At 46.1% G+C, this 23,333-nt stretch overlaps 1 protein-coding gene across 2 annotated transcripts in view; it reads left to right on the forward strand.

Moving 5' to 3' along the window:
* The window catches only part of PDZRN3 (PDZ domain containing ring finger 3), a 269,113-nt gene extending 246,269 nt beyond the window's left edge, over positions 1 to 22,844 (forward strand). For both annotated transcript variants that reach the window (XM_068981973.1, XM_068981974.1), the window contains 7 exons: positions 296 to 543; positions 3,848 to 3,935; positions 14,355 to 14,453; positions 15,471 to 15,533; positions 18,527 to 18,628; positions 19,820 to 19,936; positions 20,520 to 22,844. In XM_068981973.1, coding sequence (XP_068838074.1) covers positions 296 to 543; positions 3,848 to 3,935; positions 14,355 to 14,453; positions 15,471 to 15,533; positions 18,527 to 18,628; positions 19,820 to 19,936; positions 20,520 to 22,070 — 2,268 coding nt within the window. In that variant the 3' untranslated portion in view covers positions 22,071 to 22,844. The remainder of the gene's footprint in view (positions 1 to 295; positions 544 to 3,847; positions 3,936 to 14,354; positions 14,454 to 15,470; positions 15,534 to 18,526; positions 18,629 to 19,819; positions 19,937 to 20,519) is intronic.
* Positions 22,845 to 23,333: the final 489 nt, after the last annotated feature.

Genomic DNA, 23,333 nt, shown 5'->3' on the forward strand with positions numbered 1-23,333 from the left:
GTTTCAGCTTCAGCAACAGTCCTTCCAATGAATATTCTGAACTGATTCCCTTTAGGATTGACTGGTTGGATCCCCTTGCAGTCCAAGGGACTGTCAAGAGTCTTGTCTAGCACCACAGTTCAAAAGCATCAATTCTTCAGTGTTCAGCTTTCCTTGTTGTCCAGCTCACATATCCATACATGACTACTGGAGGGGGAAAAAAAAAGATAATGCTGTTGAATTCAAACAGAATGTTTAATCTTTAACAAAACCTGCTTAATTATAATCCTCTAAGCACTCTCATATTTTTCAACAGGTCAATGGCAAAGACTTATCCAGAGCAACTCATGACCAGGCTGTGGAAGCCTTCAAGACAGCCAAGGAACCCATCGTGGTCCAGGTGTTGAGGAGAACACCACGGACCAAAATGTTCACCCCTCCGTCAGAGTCACAGACGGTGGACACGGGAACACAGACAGACATCACCTTTGAGCACATCATGGCCCTGAGCAAGATGTCCTCGCCCGCCCCGCCGGTGCTGGATCCCTATCTCTTGCCAGAGGAGTAAGTAATGTGATAACACATCCTTTTCCAACTTCTATTTTTTTGGCTATGCTCCGTCTTCATTGCCACACGCAGGCTTCCTGTAGTTGTGGCGAGCAGAGGTTACTCTCTAGATGTGGCCCGTGGGCTTCCCAATGCAGTAGTTTCTCTCGTTGCAGAGCGCAGGCTCTAGAGTGTGGAATCTGTGGTTGTGGCACACGAGCTTAGTTGCCCCACGGCATGTGGGATCCTCCCGGACCAGGGATCGAGCGGGTGTCCCCACCATCGGAGAGTGGATTAGCAACCAGTGGACCACCAGGGAAGCCCGTGATCACGCACCTTGAGTGTGTTAGCGGGGGTACAGAAGTACAGAAGTGTGAGGAGAAAAACGAACACATCCTAACCGTTTTCTTCCAAGTTGCCCATGTTTCACTTTATTGTTTATAGAGGCGATAAATTGAATCCTGCTCAAAACAGCCCCGACATATTAATTACTTTATTATAACCCTGGAGCGGAGTTATTCAAATTATAGCCGAAGAACAAAATTACTTACAAATGTCATAAAAGTTGTTTGAGGATAAAATTTAATCACCGCAAATGGCAGTGGAAAGGTTTGGTAGTTATCACTACAGGGAACGCTGATGGTTCTTTTAAGGAGACAGCAGAGTAAGTTGTGAGTGTAAAGAGAGCCCTAGAGGTGGTGCCTTCTGCTTTCTTGGGTCTCATTTCAAACCTGGATCCGTGGAATAAATCCACACGCGCCTCATATAAGTACTGCACTTACCGACTGAATAACAGCTGTGATCCAACACATCACAGTAATTACTTTACACAACTCTCCTCCTACTGCACTTACTGCCAGAGACATCAGGTAGCTCAGAGCCTTTGACGTGGCCAGACCGGATGCTCAAACTAATCTCTCACTGTATAACGTGTAGTTTGTTTGCCTGGGCCTTATTTTTCCTCTGTTAAAATGAGATCATAATAGTACGCATCTCTTAGAATTGTTGAAAGATTAAATGAAGTCACGTGTGGAAAATTCTCAGCATGGCATATGGTAAGCACTGGATGAATGATAGCAGTGATCATTGTTGATTTAATCAGTGGTGTAAAATGTGTAAGGAAAAAAAATGAAGAGCAGGGAATTTGCTAAGGTGTCCGTGTGGCTTAAAAGATGTCCATTTTGAGGTGGTTTGTCATATGCGATTTGGTCTGTCTGTGTGCAGGGTGTCCACTTTCCCCTCTTAGCCTCTCTGGCTGATACTACAGTCCCTCCTGCCTCCTCCCATCTTGCTCCTGGTCCAGGTCATTGCCTCGATGCCTTATTCCAAAGGGCACATCCACCTCTTCTAGGGACAGCCTCTGAGTGGTACCTGTTGGGTTTCTGTTAGCAACTCAGTAGTTGCAACAAGCATGCATTTCCTGTGTGCATCACATGCCAGACAGAGGCTGGCCTTTCATCCCGTGGTTCTGACGGTTAGCTGTCAACAGAACCCAGGGCTGATTCCCCAGGTGTGGCAAAGGGAACTGGGCTGCAGCAGACAGCGCGTGGAGGAGGAGGGGGTACCTGTCTGACACGGGGCACAGGGCGGCGTGCCAGCACCCTGCTCTCACCTACTTCTCATGCCTGTCCCTCCCATGCCACAGGGAACCACACACTCAGCGGTTCCGCCCCCCACAAGCTGCCAACCAGACTGAAAGGCAAGCCGGTCACACTTCATCTCACAGACCTCACCAGCGATGCTCCAGAGCATCCCAGTTACTAGGGAACAACCAGACCATTCTCTGACTGCAATCAGTCAGATCAGTTATTTGACATTTTAGACTCCAACTGCCTTTCACGTTGATGAGGCTGTAAGGCTGCTTCTGACTCTCAATGTTGAACATCACCGTCACAGGCTTTTTTCCTCTTAAAGTCTAGTTAACATGACATGACTCGCGCCAGCCCCCCAGGGGCTATTTGAGAAATGTCAGGAGAGTGCAGAGGTCAGCCCAGCCCCAGTCCTGGCTGCAAGGTCAGAGGAGAGCAGGATTGTGCATCAGGGGCTGAACAGGGGGTGGGGTGGAGGGTGCGTGGTGGCGCGTTAGTAACCAAGAGGCTCGAGAGCCTAGGCCTTCCAGCCACATCCTCAGGGCTCACAGCTCTGGATGTGCAGGCAGCGTATTTGCCTGATGGGTTCAGACAGTTGAAAGCCAGCCTTCACTTGAGTGACTGATCCTCTGTTGTTTCAAAACTTAATCCCCCCAGGGGAGAAGACCAGCGTCCCCAGATAGCTGCGCTGACTTTTGAGGGCCTAAAGGTTTGGGCCCCCAGCTAGCAATCCAGCTGAAGCTCTTCATCTGTGTCTGACACTTTTCAGAGCTGCTGCCTTGGCTCCGAGAGGTTCCGTTAGTGGTTTTGCCAAAGAGGCGGTGGGTTCTGTGAATTCTGTTTCACACGTGTTAACCTAGAGAAATGCACACCTCCATTCTCCTAGTCGTGTGTGTAGGGAGCATGCATATATACAAATATGCCTTGTATGCACGCAAGCACATATATTCCAGACATGTACCAGTGCATGGGTTGTGATGTCAAACGTTTTTGTTATTGTGAGACCATCAAAAGGTGAAAAAAGAAGGCTGTGCTAGATGACAGCATCAGTTTCGGTCACAGCCCTCTGAACCTATGTCAGAGGCCAGCACATGTCTCTAAGTGTTGCCTGAAGTTGAGCTTTTTTCCTCCTCAGAGATAAAATCTAAGGATGAAGCCCCGAGCAGTAACTATAACTCTGTGTCCGGACTAGAGACTGAGTTAGAAATTAGTTATATTGACTCGAATGACTAGTGGGCCAGGGGCATGGCCACTGGAAGGAACAAAGCCAGTCTTCCTCTTAACTTGTATCTTTTTCAGTTTTTTTTCAAATTGAAGTACAGTTGATTTGCAGTGTGTTAGTTTCTGCTGTACAGCAAAGAGAGTCAGTTATATATTGGTTTCCCATTATGGTTTATCACAGAGTATTGAGCATAGTTCCCTGTGCTATACAGCGGGACCTTGTGTTTCCGTCCTGTATCTACTAGCTTAGATCTGCCGACCCCTGCCTCCCACTCCATCCCTTCTCCTCAGCCTGCATCTTAACTCCTTCTTCCAGAAGAAATGGACATAAATGAAGATGATGGAAATATTACAAGGGAGGTCCTGACTGTGCCAAGAAACACAACCAAAGAGACTCGAACTAAGACCTGAGACTGAGAACTACCCTGTGACCCTTCTGGAGTTCCTGGTGGGAAAACAGAGACTCATAACTGCAAGCAGGGCTGTTTTAACATCCTTTCATCCTTTTTCAGGCATCCCTCAGCCCATGAATACTATGATCCAAACGACTACATCGCAGGCATCCATCAGGAGATGGACAGGGAGGAGCTGGAGCTAGAGGTAAGAACGTCTGGATCTGCCATGAACAGTCACTATTAAGGCAGAAAGTTCTCTATCAGCATATATTATCGATGCTCATGTAAAGTACACTTTTCATGGATTTTAGAAGAAGCACATTTGGTGAGTCTAGAGCTGTCTGGAACACTGCTTTGCAAGAAGGGCTATTTAATAGCCTTTACAAGACAACACTGCTTTTTGATGATCATTGTGACGATGCAGAGGTCATTAAAAAGCTATCAAATACCTTGGGAGCTCGATTTATGGAGGACGGTGTGTAACCAGAAGTGGGGTCAGCTGCTCGCCGTTCAAAAGCGTTTAAAGAGGCCAGGTTAGTGGCAGCTTATGTCATGGGTAGTCTGGTCATCTGGTAGATAACTTCTCCCACCTGGCATCTGTAAGGCAGTATCTGTAGGGCAGAATCATAGGATATGGCTCAGAATATTATCTATAGCCCTTGAGAAGGAACTAAAGGTCCTTGTGTGCTTGTATGCTAAGTCGCTTCAGTCGTGTCTGACTCTTTGCTGCCCTATGGACCACAGCCCGCCAAGCCCCGCTCTCCATGGGATTCTCCTGGCAAGAATACTGGAGTGGGTTGCCATGCCCTCCTCCAGGGGCTCTTCCTGACCCAGGGGTCATATCCACGTCTCTTATGTCTCCTACGTTGGCAAGTGGGTTCTTTTGCCAGGTCCTTGATTATGCTTAGTGACCAAAGTATTATTTGGTCTCCTTTGACTATTTCCTGTGTTTCTGCATGTTCTCACTTCTCTGAGTGAAGTTTTTCCGCAGACAGAAGGCAGGCAGACCCACAGAGTCCTGCTCCATTTCAGGTGTAGACTTTGCAACCCCTTGGTATTAAGTTATGCTCAACTTCACAGTGGTGGAGTCTTAACATCCATCTTAGTTTCTAATGTCTCTGAGCATCTGATGGAAAGCTGTGGTCTCTCCCTGGAAAAAGGCTCCTGTCTCTAAGAGTATGCATGTGGTCTCTGGAGGGTCACTGAGTTCCACCATATCTGCCTTATATTATCTGGCTATATCCAGATACCACCAGAACCACTGTTTGCTTTCTCTTTCCCTTTAACTCAACCCAGCTTATTTAAAGAAAATTTTAAAGTAAATGCTTTATCACTTGCTGGGGCAGAAAATTCAGCATCAATTTCCATGAATAGAATGGCCGTACAGTAAACACAGTGGACATGAGGCAGTTTTTAAATCCTAACGCTTGTCACTGGTGCTGCCAAGGGCTGGACACCCAGGGCCATTTCTCTCCACTACCTCCTGCTTGCTTTCTCTTTGTCTGAGGAGATAGGCTGATAGCAAAGAAGTGTTGAGACTAGCCCAAATTGAGTCTTTCTTCCTAAACGAAATAACTTTCTGTGCGTGAACTGAGAACATCTCGCTTTGGACTGGAGCGGGCCACTCTGAAACACCTCCCTTGAGCCTCGTTATTCAAAGTGTGCTGTAAAAACTGGGGCAACAGTACCTGAGGGGTTGTGAGACATGCAGAATCTGGGCACTCAGACCTACAAAATCGGAGTCTGCATTTTACCAAGACCCCAGGTGCTTCCGTGCACGTGCTGAAGTCCCAGGGGCCCTGACCTGAAGGCCACAGGCCCAGATAAGCCCCGCTCCCACCCGCCCTTGTCACCGGTCACGTGATTGAGGCTTTGTGAGCTTCCTTCCCTGCGGTGTGAAGCTGTGCCTCCCAGCGTCTTAATAGCACCCGTACCGTCCGTGCAGTGAGGCCTCATGGACTAGAGATGACTAAGCCCCTTGTGGACATTCAGGACTCAGCTCAGACTTCTTCCCATTCATACACAGGTAGCACAAAGACTCTGCATACATGCTTATGTTCATTTCTGCTCACCTGCTTTTACTGAGCATCTTCCATTAAATATCCAGTTTGGTGCTAGAAACACAAAATTAGCAAGTCATCACCCTGCCAGCCCTTAAAGAGCTCACAGTACCTACTTTGGTTCATAGCGGTTAGCTTAGACACGAGCTTTTCATCTAGAGAACAAGACAGTGGCCATTCTCCATCTGTAGCTCCTTTGAGCAGTTACCATGAAGTACAGTGAGTCCACACCAGGCAGGAAGACCGTTTTTACACTTGAACTTTTGTTGATAGCAGCTTAGATGTTTCCAGGTTATTTCTGTTTACTAAGTGCCGTCTCCTAAAGCAAATCTGGTGGTTTCAGATGAGTGGCCTGTTCTCAGATCAGAGGTCAAGACTCAGGAAGATTCTTCCTGAACCTCCCTGGGGCGGCTCACCAGAAGAGAACAGTGTGTGTAGCTCCAGGAAGGCTCTGTTTTTGGAGGCGTGCCTTTGGGAGGCAGCCCAGTCAGTTCAAGAAGGTTAACGACCAGCAGCACAGCCAAGAGCTGGGCTTCTGAAAGCAAAAGAAGACCCAGTTTTCAGGGGGAATGGTGTGCACTGTCATCCCCACTTCCTTGCAAGATTTCTTAGCAGACACAGGTTGTTGACGGTTCTAAGTCCCATCAGCCTGTTGTCCCCCCACCCCCACCACCAACCCAGGCTGGCTGTGAATAGGGGGCCAGTCTCAACTGCTCACCATCTCAGTTGGATTAGATTGACATCTGCACCTTTTGAAAGATTACTATTTCCATGGATATTATATAGGAGGAAAATACATGAGTGTTTGGGGATATTATGCAAGCAAATGCACAGAGAAAAACAGATGTTCTGTCTTTTAAAGTACACAAAATGATCATATTTAGGTAAGTGTCAAATCCCTGTTATTTTGAAACTGCTTAGTGTTAAAAGAATTACACCCAAGTATGCCCAAGGGTTGAGCTGCCAAATAATTACCCATAAATTTTCAGGTACTGAACACCTGTTCTGGGTCTTCCTGTAAGCAATTAAGAAAATAGACGTCTGAAGAAGGCTTATTTCCCTCAGTCTATTGCTTGCATTTCCCAGTGGATTCATCAGTGGCATCCTAGCCGGGCTCTGAGGCCGCCGTCACCTATGCTGTGTCCTGATGTCATTTTGAGATCAGAAAAGGAGAGCTATACTTTCAAGAAAGGGACTAAAATGAGCTCCAAACCAGGCCTTAGAGCAAAACATCAGTAGATCATGAGGAAAGTGAGGCCATCCTAGAAATAAATACAGGCTCTCCCCACCAACCTTTGTGATTTTCTGTAGCCTTGAAGGCACAGCATCAGGCCGACTCCAAGGAACCTTCTCACTTCCCTCCCAGTTGCACAGGCACTTGCCCATTCTTCTCCTGTTCCCCTGCATCCAGAACCTTCCGCCAGCTCTGCTCTTCTCCCCCTGGGTCCTGGCATCACTCAGTGTGGCTCATATCCAGAGAAGCTTCCTTCCCACTCTCAGGCAGCCCTCGCCCAGCAGGACCATTCCCTACTTGTTCCTCCTGCTCAGTGCCTACGGATAGTAGCCACCCAGCCACCATGTGTTGAATAAAGGAATTAAAGGCCTTGTTACCCAGTCTCAAATTTAGGGTCCTTAAAGGAAAGTGCAATCTTTTTAGAGGCATCTCTATATCTCACATAGTGCCATGCATAGAGAAAGCATAGAGAGGATTTCTAGAAATATGCACAGAACTTCTGGATCGATAAGGTCCTAAGAGTTATACTTGGGTAACCAGTCTTCCTTGAAGCGAATAAGCCACCAATATCCATCTCTGGGACTTCCCCTCTGATTAAAGTGGCTGTCGTTGAAACCAAAAGCTTGGCTCAACCAAGGTGGAGTGGCCCTCTTACTTTTCTTAATTGAGCTGTTGTGTCAATTTCGTCTAAAATGTCAGGCGTAGCTGTTCATTTTTATCCAGCTGTCCATCTAGACCAGTGAGCAACAGGACAGCAGTGGTGGGGAGCTGTAATCCAAGTAATGGTAATACATTATTCATACCAATTTGATTAATGGTCTTCTTTGCGATCTTTCTCCATCCTCAGAGATAGTATGTATTGATGACACCTCTGCTTTCTGTGATGTGCTCAATCATCTAAGCCTTTAGCTTGGAGTGAGAATGAAATGTTGAGAATTTACAAGCCACCAGTAAGTCTGAAGAACTGCAGTTTCCACTGAGCCCCAAAACACTGTCTCTGGGGATAAGATGAGCTGAGAAATTTCAGAGAGGTGAAATGACTCCCAGGGCAGCCTGGCTTGCAATTGGCAGAGCCAAGTTTATTTTTTATTTGGATCTTTAGTCTGCCTTGGACTCTCAAGCTAAGTCTTTTAATTTTCTTGAGCATCTACCACGTACAGTACATAACAGACACTGCTCTTTCTGTACAGTTCATTATCCAACTATGACTGCATTACTGTAATCTTCATTATGAGCAGCCAAAGTGAATCCAAAATCTATACAAATCCCCAGACAGGTTCAGCTCTTACACTGTTGTTTCCAGAGCTTCTGAAGACAAGAGCTCTTATGCTTAACTAGTAGCAACTAGGCTCTTCTCTACGGTGGGGAACCATTCCCTGGAAATGGACTTTCCAAAGCGAAGTCATATCATGTGCCTTTTTTTTTAATGCCAAAAGATTAAACATGTTTAATTCTGGGTGGTTAAGAACATAAATCATAATTCTGTTCTTTGCACTCTTTGTTAACTTGTCTTTTTGGCGGTGCTCGTCTTTGCTGCTGCGCAGCCTTGCCTGTAGCTGCGGCAAGCAGGACTCTGGTTGGGTGCTCAAGGCTTCTCACTGTAGTGGCGTCTCTCGTTGCAGAGCACAGGCTCTCGGGCATACGGGCTCACTCACTGCGGCTCCCAGGTCCTAGAGCACTGGCTCAGCAGCTGTGCCACATGGGTTTAGCTGCTCTGCAGCGCGTGGGATCTTCCTGGATCAGGGAATCGAAACCAGGTCTCCTGCATTGGCAGGCAGACACATTACCACTGAGCCACCAGGGAAGTCCTCTTTGCACTTTTCTGAACTTCTGTAAATATTAAAAAATTTTAATTTTATATTATAGTAGAATAACAATGTTTTTACTTTCAGATGTATAGCAAAGTAATTCAGCTATACATATACAAGTGTATATTCTTTTTCAAATTTGTGAGGTTATTACAGAATATTAAGCCAAGTTCCCTGTGCTATTTACTAGGCCCCCTTTAGTTACCTGTTTTCAATATAGAAGTGTATACATGTCAAACCCAGCTGCCCATCTGTCCCTCCCCAGGATCCCTCCCAACTGGTAGCCAAGTTCGATCTCTGTGAGTCTGTTTCTGTTTTGGAAATAAGCTCATTTATTTTGACTAGATCGTAGCCACAAGTGATATCACAGGGTATTTGTCCTCTGTCTGAGGTCCTTCACTTAGTATGGTCATGTCCAGGTCCATCCATGTTGCTGGAAAAGGCATTTCATTCTTTTTTATGGCTAAGTCATATTCCATTGTATATATGAGTCTTCTTTACCCATCCATCCATCTCTCTGACAACAGACCTTTTGGTTCCTTGCATGTTTGGGCTATTATAAATAGTGCTGCAGTGAATGTTTGGGTGCAAGTGTCTTCAAATTATGGTTTTCCTCCACACAGAGGCCCAGAAGTATGATTAACAGATGTAGTAGCTCTAGCTTTTTAAGGGACCCCCGTATTGTTCTCCATCGTGGATGTTAACAATTTATCTTCCCAAAAGCACTGTAGGAGGGTTCCCTTTTCCCCATGCCCTCCCTCTCCAGAATTTACTGCTTGTGGGCTTTTTGGTGATGACTGGTGTGCGGTGATACCACCTTCTAGTTCTGATTTGCATTCATCAAATAATTAACAATGTAGAGCATCTTTTCATGTGTTTTCCAAAAAGCGTTATGTTAAATTTACCTTTCAAAACTGGCTTCTTGAAGGTCCTCCCTGTTTATAATTTTTTTAGTTACCTACTCCAGAACATTTCTGGAGGCCAAATGTCTTTTACAGCCCCACAGGCCTTGTGACTATGAAGTACCCCCAGCACAGGTTTTCAGGTTGTTGTTACAGGAAATGTCTACAGGCACCAGCACTTTTTGATGCCCCAATCAGGTTATTTGGGCAACAAGCGTCCAAGATAAACTTGTGTTCATGGTTTGTAGATTCAAGTGGAATGGGCCAGAAAAAAGACCCCAGGGCTCATGTCTGGGTACTTCTTTTCCCTTACCATGTATCCCCAAGACAATCCCAAGCCCTCCCATAACTGAGATGCTGAGGGTACTGTCGTACTTAAGTGGGGCAACTCCAAGAAAGGAGCTGCCAGGAACAGCAGCACCAGACTTGGAGACCAGCTGCTTTTTCTGAGTTCTTCTGGCCCAGACCGTCCATTGTCCATTGTGTGCCGTAGGCTTGGCTGAGCTGTAGGAGGACCCACCTGGATCTGGAGGTTGGAGTCCCATCCATGGGGGACGGGGCAGTCCAGTTCCAAGTGGGGTTCGTTTGCAGGCACGTCCTCCCCAGCTTCTTCATCTCCACCACAGTGGAGCCCTCTGGACCTAAGGTTTCTCAGGCTCCAAGGACGTGACGGCAGCCCAGGCCGACCAAGGCCCAAAGGAAGTATCACTGACTTGTCTTTCTTTTTCTTTTTAGATGGTTATTTTATATTGCAATATAGTTGACTTAAAGTGTTGTGTTTATTTTAGGGGTACAGCCGATTGATTCCTACATAAACATCTATCTAATCTTTTGGGGGTTATTTTCCCATATAGGTTATTACAGAGTGTTGCGTTCCCTGTGCCATACAGTAGGTCCTTGCTGATTATCTGTTTCACATATATCACTGGGTACAGGTTAATCCCAGCTGCCTCCTAACTTATGCCTCCCTCCCCACCACCTTTTCCCTTTGGGGACCATAAGTTTGTCTTCTAAGTTTGTGACTCCGTTTGTGTTCTGATAGGCTATGTGTCGTTCTCTGACTTTATTTGCTTAGCGTGATCATCTCCAGGTCCATCCATGTTGCTAGAAAACGTATCAGTTCAGTTTTTTTTCAATCGCCAAGTCATATTCCACTGTATAATGTGCTGTATCTTGTTTATCCATTCGTCCGTCAGCGCATCTTTTGGTGGCTTCCATGTAAAACATCGGGGTGCATTTGTCTTTAATAGGTAGTTCTTCAATTATCTGGCAATCAAAATATTGATGAAAATGGAATCGAAATTAAAGTTAGGTTTTTATCAAAATCATACTGATTATAGATTTCACACTGCTTACATTACTGGCACTCAGCCAAATGAGTATTTTTTTTTTTAACACATTAGACCTCCATCTCTCACATTCCTTATGAGTCTTCCTAGTTCCTACTTGAATACTCTTAGCACATCATGCTGTTTTTTTCCCCCAAGACATCAGTTCCAGACTTTTCACTTTCCTGGGTTCTTAAATGGAGCCCTCAATTCTAGATGCGTGTTACAGAGTCATGCTTCTGAGACTATCAGTGATGAAAGTCCAGGATGACCAGGTTAGGTGTTTTGTTTTTTTTTTTTTAGCATGTCACTGACCAATATATGTGATTCTGCCAAAGCAAGACTCTATATAGCTCACCCCTTGCCTCTTCAGTTCAATAATACCCAGTCTTATGCCTAAGTCTGAAAATCTTATCCTTGGCCATTAGGACAATGTCTCAGCACTATAAAAGATTCCAAACACTGCCCTCAGTTTCTGCACTTACCTCATCATGACCCCGAGGCATACTTCACGTCCTATTAGAATGAAGCCCAGCAGAGCTCTGGTACCTTTTGATCTTTCTGAAGAGTTGTTCCTCTTGGTGGTTGATCATTCAATGAAAACTGTAACCTGTCTTATGATTTTTACTCTGGTAGAAGTCGTATCACAGTGCTTGTTGTTTTTCTTAGTTGCTTCCTGAAACCTCTCCAGGTACCCTTCTCCCTGCTTTGGTTGCACATGTACTCGTTCCAGAACCAGCTGGCTTCTACCGTGAAGCCAGGGCTCAGGGGCTGCAGTGGGACATCTGGACCTGAACAAGTTGTCACGAAATCCCGCAGATTTCCACTACCTCTTGTGGTGGTTGTTTAGTCGTGTCCGACTCTTCTAGGATCCCACGGACTGTAGCCTGCCAGGCTCCTCCATCCATGGGATTCTCCAGGCAAGAATACAGGAGTGGGTTGCCATTTCCTTCTCCAGGGGATCTTCCCGATCCAGGGACTGAACCCACGTCTCCTGCATTGGCAAGTGGGTTCTTTACCACTGAACCACCAGGGAAGCCCACACTACCTGTTCAGTTCAGTCGCTCAGTCGTGTCTGACTCTTTGTGACCCCATGAATCGCAGCGCACCAGGCCTCCCTGTCCATCACCAACTCCCAGAGTTCACTCAAACTCACGTCCATCAAGTTGGTGATGCCATCCAGCCATCTCAACCTCTGTTGTCCCCTTCTGCCTTCAATCCCTCCCAGCATCAGAGTCTTTTCCAATGAGTCAGCTCTTCGCATCAGGTGCCCAAAGTACTGGAGTTTCAGCTTTAGCATCATCATTCCTTCCAAAGAAATCCCAAGGCTGATCTCCTTCAGAATGGACTGGTTGGATCTCCTTGCAGTCCAAGGGACTCTCAAGAGTCTTCTCTAACACCACAGTTCCTATTAGGAAGCGCTAAAACAGAGCAAGTCTTGCCTTCTTCTGTCCCCCAATGAAGTGTGACCTGCAGTGGAGACTTGGGCATGCGGTTGAAATGTGAGGATGCTGTGAGACCACTATGAGGGTGGTGTGCACATAGGCGATTCCACAGTATCTGTAAAGAATGTGCCCTTGCGGTTGAACGTCTGCTGCCTCGGTGATTGCCTAGTCTTTTTCTCAAAACACAAGGAAAGATAATAGGGTTTCATTTCTGGGTAATATACCAGATTGCTAAAGCTTTAATGAGGAAGTCACTGAATTAATTAACATGTCAATATTCAGAAAATAAAATTATCTTATTGGGGGTGGGGGGACGTGAGAAACACACACACTTGGCTACAAACAACTGCTGTGACTCCGGGTAAGAAACCGCCCGCACACAATCATCCTCCTTACTGTTTTCTGTAGACTTTGTCTGGGCCAGGTGATGTGCTGAGAGCTCGGCGGTCTTGTCTCAGTCACTCTTCACCCTGTCCAGGCGGCAGGATGACATGCACCAGTGAGGAGACAGGCTTAGATATAGTCACAAGCCCAGAAAACCCAATGATGAAGCTGCTAGAAACAGAGCTGGAATCTGCCCTTAGAGCCCCAGCTCATCAGCAGCACCTTATCCTCTACATTAGCCGTAAAGACTGCTGAAAGTATCAACCAGAGCTTGGCAGTCTTCACTTAAAAGTTGCTCAAGGCCTCCCAGGATGCGGAAATAAAATCGAAGCTCCCCACACTGGCCTGGTGGCCCTTTTACGTGACCACCCTCAGGTCACCTCTCTTTTCTTTGCTCACAGGGCCTTAGCACCTCCAGTTCTTCCACCTAGAAAGTGTCCGTGGTATTGGGCACCCAGGGAGGGGGTTCAGGAGTGTCTGCTACATAACTGCTTTGAGCTTCACCACAGAAACAACCCTATCCTCACCACCATCTAAGAGGAGCCAGGAGCGAGGAAATAGTCCCAGAGACAGGCCCCATCTCGGAGCCCCTCCTGGTTAGTAAGCAGCTAGTAGTAAACACCAGACTAGGGGATCTGCCTGGAAACTTACCAGCAGGTGGCCCTTTGCACAGGCCTGTACTTGGGTGCTGTGGAGTCTCACCTGGGCGGTTGGCAGTGTGGGTAGAAGGGGAGACGGGGCCTGGGAACACTTTCAGAGAACCAGGCCTCTTGCTCCCAAGGCTCCAACTGTTTTCAAAGTTCTGACTTCATTCCGAAGCACAGTTTAATTGTCAAATACAGTGGCGCTCCCTGTGCCCATGTGTCTCGCATTTGGGCTTGCTTCGCTTTTATCTTATTTAATTTGTTGTAATAGCGTCTGAAACTAATTTCTCGACTGTAAATATCACAGCTGTTGTGGAAAGCATTAATTGCATGCTATCACGTTACCCTCCTTCCTTGGATCAATTTATGTGTAATCTGTTTGCAAGTTCTATTACTGCACATATTAAGGGAACACAACGTGAAATAATCTAACCAAACACATTGGAAACATTTGTACTGAAATGGCTGGATGGTTTGGAAATATTCTCGTTGGTGGCAGACATTGAAAGAATGCTTTTGAAAAGGCCGACCCCAGAAGTCTCGATGCTGAGTGAAATATGGATAATTTTTCTTCGGTGGGATCAATAAAATAACTATTTTCAAAATGACTTTATATTGACTGAAAGGTCAGAAATGCCCTGGGCATTGATTTCTTGCCTATAATCACCTTTTGTGTAGTAAGTTAACCGCTCTGCCCACAGCAAATGCAAAGAAATCCAGTTCATTATTTAAACAAAATGTTTTTTTAAAGCATCTGATGTCCTCCCAGCCATCACTGCCTGTTGGAGTCTCACAGGGAATGCCCTTTTCTTTGTCTAGGAAGTGGATCTCTACAGAATGAACAGCCAGGACAAGCTGGGCCTCACGGTGTGCTACCGGACAGATGATGAAGATGACATTGGCATCTATATAAGCGAGGTATTGAGGCACATTTTTTATAACTATTGTAGCAGGACAGAGAGGCTGTATTCTTTCTATCCTTTTAATGTGTTAAGCAGCTCTGGCTTATTGAGATGTCTTTAGAAAGACACAGGCAGATTTCTTTGTCCCCTTTATCACACTCCATGGAACTACCCTACATCGGGGTTAAGTTCTAATGTCAGCGCATAAGGCAAAATTATCCTTCAGAAGCCTGCAAATCGGCCATAAAATGGAGCCGTTTACTTGGTTTTGTGTATTCAACCCCGAGGGAAAAGCAGATTCCATTTCCCACCTCCAGTTCACTGAATGGGATGGGGGAGGAAGTCATTTACACTTTTTCAAGTATTTCTGTTATCATCTTCCCAGAGAAGCCAGCGCAAAGCAGATGATTTCAATATGGGTATCTCACCTTGCAGCCCATCTTTAGTAGCACACAAGCCCCATTCTATCAGGAAATAAAATCCATCTTGATGGGCTGAACCAAGGGATGTGACTACTAGGCTTTCTACCCATCCCGTTGAGTAGACTTCATCTACTAAGCTTAAGCTGGCCCACCACTACTGTATTTGGGGGTGTCTCTCTAAAATGCAGTCCCACTTGTCTCGACTAGATTCTATTTGTAAATTTCCTTTCCAGAATTTAATATATCCATTTGGCAAAATAATGAAAACATGGCTGCTAGGCCACATAATGAAAGGTATCCCTTCACCTGTATGCCAGCTCACTTTCGCTTTTCCTTCCTGGGTATGGAACAACTGTTACCTGTGCCTCTCCATCCCCCCAGGAGAGCAGGGCTGCGGGGCGAGAGTCCAGGACCACGGCCCGGAAAGGGCTTGGAAACCTATCAGGCCATGTTTGAGTCTCCCTGCACGACACTGAGTCTTGTTTATTTCTCTGTAAAACAGAAACAGAGGGATGAGCATGATGACGTGTTAGACAGAGGCAGACTTTGGACAGTGCTCTTGTTTATCTTCGTGCATGTCTGAGTTACCCACTCAGTGCCGTGTGTTTCAGATCGACCCTAACAGCATCGCGGCCAAGGACGGGCGCATCCGAGAAGGAGACCGCATTATCCAGGTAGGTCAGTGTCCTCTGTTCTTTCACTGAAGAACAGACTACTTCAGATAATAGCTTTAGGGTTGAAAATGCAGAAGGTAACAAATAGCTATCACTATCGCAAAACCAGATGTGTGGTGAGGCAGACCAGTTAAATTAGGGCTGAAGTACCAGCTCTGGAAAACACCAGGACACAGGGCATGGTGGGGCCCAAGACAAACTGGAGAGGCTGCTCTATCTAAACAGGCAGGCCGCCCCCGCGCCTTACACCATACACGTCAGCTCATCTCATTTCCTGTCCTTCTCTTTGGACCAAAGACAACACAGGCCAAATCAGGTCAACAGTTCTTGTGACCCCAAATACTCCTCATTTTAGCTTTCTCCGAAGGATTCATTTTGGGCCAAGCATTTCAACTTGACACAGTCTTTTAAACTTTCTGACTCGGCAGGTAACTACTATGTAGAATGGCTTTTAAGAGTAATTTATCTGTAAACCATATCTGTTGCTCTTTGGAGTTGAAATGAGACCATTTGAATATAGAGACACAGATGTGGAGAACACATACATGGATTTCAAGGGGGAAGGGAGGATGGGAGAAATTGAGAGACTGGAATTGACATATATATACCCTATTGATACTATATAAAGTAGAGAACTAATAAGAACCTCCTGTAGAGCACAGGGGACTGGATTTAATGCCCTGTGGTGACCTAAATGGGAGGGGATATACATATGTGCACTGCTGAGCCCCTCTGCTGTGCAGTAGAAGCTAACACAGCATTATAAAGCAACTCTACTGCAATAAAAATTAATATAAAATAAACCATGTGTTCCTCTTGTAGTCTGTTTTTGTTAAAAAAATTAAAAATTAAAATACAGATAACATCTTTTTGTTGATGTACGGTTGCTTTAAAATGTGTTCCTTGATGGTTTATTACAGGATACTGAATCTAGTTCCCTGTGCTACACAGTAGGACCCTGTTCCTTTAGCCATTCTCTATATATGTATCATGTACACAAACTTCTACAACCCATTCCTCTCCTTTCTCCTAGCCAAATAGCAGTCTATTCCTGATCTCTGAATCTGTTTCTGCTTTATAAACAGCTCCATTTGTGTCCTATTTTAGATACCACATAGCAGCTATCATACGGTATTCATGTCTCTCTCTGACCTACTTCACCGAGTATGATAATATCTATTAATAGTTGCATCCATGTTGCTGCAGATGGCTTATTTCATTCTTTTTATGGCTGAGTAATATTCCATTGTGTGTAAGTACCACCTCTTTACAAGTTTATCTGTCAGAGACTTTTATTGGTGTTTATTGTGTTCGTTTCTGCTGTACACCAAAGTGAATTAGCTACACGGATACATATATCCCGTGTGTCACCACAGGGCACTGAGTCTTCTGTGCTGTACAGCAGGTACTCATTGGTTATCTGTCTATACACAGTATCAACAGTGTACATATGTCAATCCCAATTCATCCCACCCCACCCCTTCCCCTCTTGGTGTCCATTCATTTGTTCTCTACATCTGTTTCTCTACTACTGTATTCCAGGCAAGTTCATCTCTACCATTTTTCCAATTTCCACAGGCATGCGTTAACATATATTTGTTTTTCTGACTTACTGTAATCTGTATCACCATCTCTAGGTCCATCTGTGTCTCTCCAAATGACACAATTTCTTTCCTTCTTATGGCTGAGACATACTCCATGGTACATAAGTTCCACATCTTTATTCACGCCTCTGCTGCTGGACAATAAGTTGCTTCCAGTCCTAGCTATTGTAAAGAGTGCTGCTATGAGCATAGGGACACATGTATCTTTTTGCATTAGTGTTTGGTCTGAATATATGCCCAGGATTGGGATTTCTGGATCATAGGGTAGTTCTATCATGCCCTTTTTAAAATCTCACAGAAATTGAGATTGTTCTCTTATGGGTAGAAGGCTTCCCTTGTACTTCTGCTCATTCCTGTCTTCTCATGTATAATCCAGTGTGTTTCTCTCTATCACTATATACTTCACTACGAGTAATTTTCATTTCTGTTTCCACTGCTTATTCTACACTTTCCTGGACTTCAACCCAACTTTTATTCCTAAAGGGGCTGAATCCTCGGTAGTAACTGCTTTTTCAGTTGCTTTAGTTTTCCACAAGCATCTACCACTGGGTATGGAAACACTGGGTTCCTTACCTGCCCTCTGCCTTCACTGTGCTGCAGCAAGTGTTAACCAAGATCAATGATGCCCTTTGCTGTTATAAGGCATAAGACTCAGATGGAAGGCTCAATCTTCCAGCTTGTAAGTGGGACCACTGCTGTGTCCCCTGGAGCTGAGACCTCCAGACCAGCAGAGCTCAAAGGTGACTGGACAGGAACCAAAAATCCTGCGAGAGAGGGATCAGGTGTGATGGTGAGATTGTATAATACTGTTGTATATATATTATATATACATACAACAAGTATTGTATAATACTGTTTATATGTGTAACCTGGAAAAATGGTACAGATGAACTTATCTGACTTTGTCCCACCTAAAGAAGTTGGTGTCAAACTTGGAACACAAAACACCCTAAATAATAACCATCATATTCACATCAGACCCATTGCTTCTTTTGTTCCATATTTTTCAAAAACATCTGCAGTCATGCTTCAGTATATTCCACTTATACTCCTTCCTGAATATATTTAATTGTCTCATTAAATTGCTTAGACGTTATCCCTCTTCACAACACTATGATTTCTCTAGTGTGGCCTTCTGGAGTCCCAGTTACTCCTATTCACACAGCCTCATCTCGTGAACTACTCTTATGGAGACTGTCTCCTATAGCAGAGACAGTGCATCAGACTGAACAAGGCCTTTCCTTGTGAAAACCAGCATTCTTTTCAACCTACCTGGAAGTTCTCTGTTCCAGCTGTGCTTTGGCAATGGTTGCAGGCTTGAAACAATAGAGAATCGTTCTGCACAATCTAATCATGCTACCATCCACCCCTCTACCTTTTTCTTTGTAGATTAATGGGATAGAGGTACAGAACCGTGAAGAGGCTGTAGCTCTGCTAACCAGTGAAGAAAACAAGAACTTCTCATTGCTAATTGCCAGGCCCGAACTCCAGGTAAGGCAGCTTCCATTACGTAGTCTGTAGTTTTAAAATCACTAATGGAGTTCCTGCCCTGCAGAAAATATATTGAATCAGAACTTGAAGGTACCCTGTGCCCCGAAAACGTAATCTGACTTCCAGTCTCTCTCTTGCTTTGGCCTTTTAAGGATGCAGCTATCCACCCTGGCATTTACACTGCATGCCCAGAAGCTTCATTAATGCGGGGAGTGTAATGAAGGAAAAGAGCAGGAAACATAATGGCATGGAAAAACACGGCCAGGGTCAGGGCCATCAAAATGTTTGACTGCCCAAGACCCTGACCAGTTTCTGCGTGGGTCTCATTTAGAGTGGCAGAGTGTAAGAAATGTATAGCATGATGACTATAGTTAGCAACACTGTAATGACTACTGGAAATTTGCTAGGAGTAGAGTTCAGGTATTCTCATCACACACAGTAAAGTAGTAACTGTGAGGTGATATGTTAATTGACTGTAGTCATATTCCACTATGCACGTGCACATCAAATCATCATGATGTACATCTTATCTGTAATACAGTTTCTACTTTTAAAAAGCAAAAGAAACATTACTAAGCAGACTTTTTCTTAAAGGGCCAAGGAAGAAATGTGACTGACTGGCTTTGGGGGTTGTATGTGGTCTGTGGTGCAGCTGCAGGCCAGATCTGTAGATCTCAGACCCCTGACTAGTCTGCTCTTTATGAGCAAGAGAGACAAGAGCCTGATAAAGGTGACAGGCCCTTGCCCAAGACTAAGAGGTAGTTAGCAGACCTACCTTTGTTCATCAGAAAGAACTCTGTCCCAAACTGCCCCTGCTTTCTCCTTGGGGCCTGCTAAACTTGGGTGTGGGCCTCCCAGCAGGAGAGGAGCCAGGGCTGTGGCTCTCTGATCCCCTAACTCAGTGGCCTCCTTCACTGAAAGTAGCTCAGGTGCATGAAGGCACTTAAGCCTGCAACAGTAAAACAGCAGGCCACAGCCTCACCCCTAGACGTGTGGTGTGGGGTGAAAGGGGTCTTTACCTTGACGATGGGGTCAGTGTCTGTCAGAGAGCCAAACAACAGGCGTTGGGATGACTCCTGGAGGAAGCCTAGAAATGTGATTCCCCAAGGTCATGTCCTTTCCTAAAAATAAATAAAATAGAAGCCAAAAGAGCCTCTTCTGAAGCCTGTGTGGGTGGCTGCCTCTCCCCAGCTGGACGAGGGTTGGCTGGATGACGACAGGAACGACTTTCTGGATGACCTGCACATGGACATGCTGGAGGAGCAGCACCACCAGGCCATGCAGTTCACGGCCAGCGTCCTGCAGCAGGTACCGCTGGCTGCCCCTCCCTCCCCACCCCACCCCATGATGCTTAGGATCGTGAGAAACCCACCAGCTGGCAAAAGAAAATAAGTGCTTTTTCTGTTCGCCCACCAGTGAAAAGCAAGCTGATATCCTCCCAGACCAAGAGAGTGCTGCTGGGCTTAGAAAGTAAAGCAGTAATGCCAAGGTACCACTGAGCTTCTGATACTTGTTTGGAAAACACATGTGCCAAAATAAAGAGCAGATCAGAGAAAGCAAGTCACATTTTTGAAAGGAAAGCAATTCCCTCTGTTAACCTCACTGCTCGGCGCCCTTTCCCCTCCCTCCTCTGCCACCACTCCGGTGCCTTAGGCACTCAAGGATGTCCTCTGTGCCTCTTGCTTCCTGGTAAGAGGTACTAGAAGAGCCGCAGTCATTCACTAGGTCAAGTGATCGTCCTCCTTTCCCAGATGGAGGTGAAGCGGCTCACCTAGGGGAACTTCAAGCTAACTACCCCAGCAACCCAAGTCCCTCCTCCTACCAGAAAAGTGGCACCCGTCCCTCCAGTCTCTCTCCCCGTGACTAAGTGTTCTTGTTTTCTGTCGTGTAGAAGAAGCACGAGGAAGATGGGGGAACCACAGACACAGCCACCATCCTGTCCAACCAGCACGAGAAAGACAGCGGCGTGGGCCGGACAGACGAGAGCACGCGCAACGACGAGAGCTCGGAGCAGGAGAACAACGGCGACGATGCCCCCGCAGCCTCCCCGCCGCTGGCCGGGCAGAGGAAGCTCACTTGCAGCCAGGACACCCTGGGCAGCGGCGACCTGCCCTTCAGTAACGAGTCCTTCATCTCGGCCGACTGCGCCGACGCTGACTACCTGGGCATCCCCGTGGACGAGTGCGAGCGCTTCCGCGAGCTGCTGGAGCTCAAGTGCCAGGTGAAGAGCGCCGGCCCCTATGGCCTCTACTACCCCGGCAGCACCCTGGACGCCAGCAAGAGCGACCCTGAGAGCGTGGACAAGGAGCTGGAGCTGCTCAACGAGGAGCTGCGCAGCATCGAGCTGGAGTGCCTCAGCATCGTGCGCGCGCACAAGATGCACCAGCTTAAGGAGCAGTTCCGCGAGCCCTGGATGCTGCACAACAGCGGCTTCCGCAACTACAATACCAGCGTGGACGTGCGCAGGCGCGAGCTCGCCGACATCTCCGAGCTGCCCGAGAAGTCCGACAAAGACAGCTCGAGCGCCTACAACACCGGCGAGAGCTGCCGCAGCACCCCACTCACCTTGGAGATGTCCCCCGACAACTCCCTGCGGAGGGCAGCTGAGGGCGAAGGTGCCGCGGAAGCTTACGGGCCGTCCCCCAAGAACCTGCTCTCCATCACAGAAGATTCCGAGGGGGGCTCCCCGAACTACAGCCCTTCCCCTAAGGAGCTGGATCCCAGCCCGGCTCCGGAAAGCAAAGAGAGGAAGCCCAGCGACGACGGTGGTGGCAGCAGCGGGAGCCCCACCCCCGGCGCGAAGCTGGGGGGCTCATACCTGCCGCCCTTCCCGCACTCGCCCTACAAGCACGCCCACATCCCCGCGCACGCGCAGCACTACCAGAGCTACATGCAGCTGATCCAGCAGAAGTCGGCCGTCGAGTACGCGCAGAGCCAGATGAGCCTGGTGAGCATGTGCAAGGACCTGAACTCAGCCAACCAGTCGGAGCCGAGGATGGAGTGGAAGGTGAAGATCCGCAGCGACGGCACGCGCTACATCACCAAGCGGCCGGTGCGGGATCGCCTGCTGCGGGAGCGTGCGCTCAAGATCCGCGAGGAGCGCAGCGGCATGACCACGGACGACGACGCTGTGAGCGAGCTGAAGATGGGGCGCTACTGGAGCAAGGAGGAGAGGAAGCAGCACGTGGTGAAGGCCAAGGAGCAGAGGCGGCGGCGCGAGTTCATGATGCAGAGCCGGCTCGACTGCCTGAAGGAGCAGCAGGGGGCCGACGACAGGAAGGAGATGAATATCCTTGAACTCAGCCACAAAAAGATGATGAAGAAGAGGAATAAAAAGATATTTGATAACTGGATGACAATCCAAGAACTCTTAACCCACGGCGCAAAATCGCCAGACGGCACTAGAGTATACAATTCATTCCTTTCGGTGACTACTGTATAATTTTCACTTCTGCATTATGTACATAAAAGAGAACACTACCATTGGGGTAGCAATTCCTGCCTCGTTCAATGCGGCAAGTTTTTGTATATAAGATAAATCGCAACATCATGTTTATAGTCTAAATTAGCGAGCCCTACCACTCTGGGTGTCTTAGCTCTATTTTAAGTGGAGAAAAACCACCCTTAACTACTATCCTGGAAGGCAATATTAACCAAACAGCCTTTTTTTCAAACAGCAAGGATACTTTTTTACTCGTTACCTTTTACATAAAGTTTTTAAATTTCAAAAGATCTTTTACTAAGCATACCTTCACAGAATAATTTGTTTAAACTATATTCATATAAGAAAGTTAAACACGCTTTTTTCCTTTTCTGCTAAAAACACAGATATGACTGCCGGTATGTATTTTAACGGAGCTCTATTTTATAATGTTACTTTGCTGAATGTGTTTCATAGGAGTGACCATTAATATATTATTTAGGTCAAAGCTTCAACTCAAACCCACCAAACTCTGTGGTTAACTATATAGAATGCACATAACCAAACCAGCGGTGTTTAGAATTGGGATACACATTTAAACATTTTTCTGGTTAAAGTTCCCAAGAGAGTGTAAACGTTTTAACAGAAGGCAAAATATAATGCAACTTTGTGGGAGTTTACAGCATGTTTGCAAATACTGCAACTCTTTGGAGGACTTTGCATGTACAGGAAAGTTGTGGATGGAGAAGGTTTGTGGAATTTTAAGTGCTCATTGTAGTAAAAACCTTTGCTTTGTAGATTCAAAGGGAGACTTTTACAAGCAAATTCACAGAATCATGATTAGTTATAAACAATTAAGTAAATGAAGTTAAAATAAATTATTATTTTCTATGTTTTGAAGTGTTCCTCATTTTGCAGTGGTGCCTATAAAATAAAAGCCTTTTTTGCAGTGTTTCCTTCTTTCCTTCATTGTCTTACCTGATGCTTTAGAAGAATTTGAGTGTTTCAGATCATCCAATACCTTCATCCTGCCTGGAATCCAAAGACAGATGTACAAAGTCTGTTAGGAAAAAAAAAGGAATCAAACACTCACTATTTAATCTAGCTTTCTGTCTTTTCTTGCAGAAAGTCTCAACTTGACTAAAGTCTACCCTACAGACTTGAACGAGCAAGTTTATCAACCAACATGATGTTTACAATTTCTCTGAAGTTCTTTTGGTTACCAACCATTACTGCCTGTCAGTAATATCTAACATCTCTGAGATGATGGATTTCTAAGACACA

Source organism: Capricornis sumatraensis, chromosome 10 (genome assembly GCF_032405125.1).
Source record: "Capricornis sumatraensis isolate serow.1 chromosome 10, serow.2, whole genome shotgun sequence".
Classification (NCBI taxonomy): Eukaryota; Metazoa; Chordata; class Mammalia; order Artiodactyla; family Bovidae; genus Capricornis; species Capricornis sumatraensis.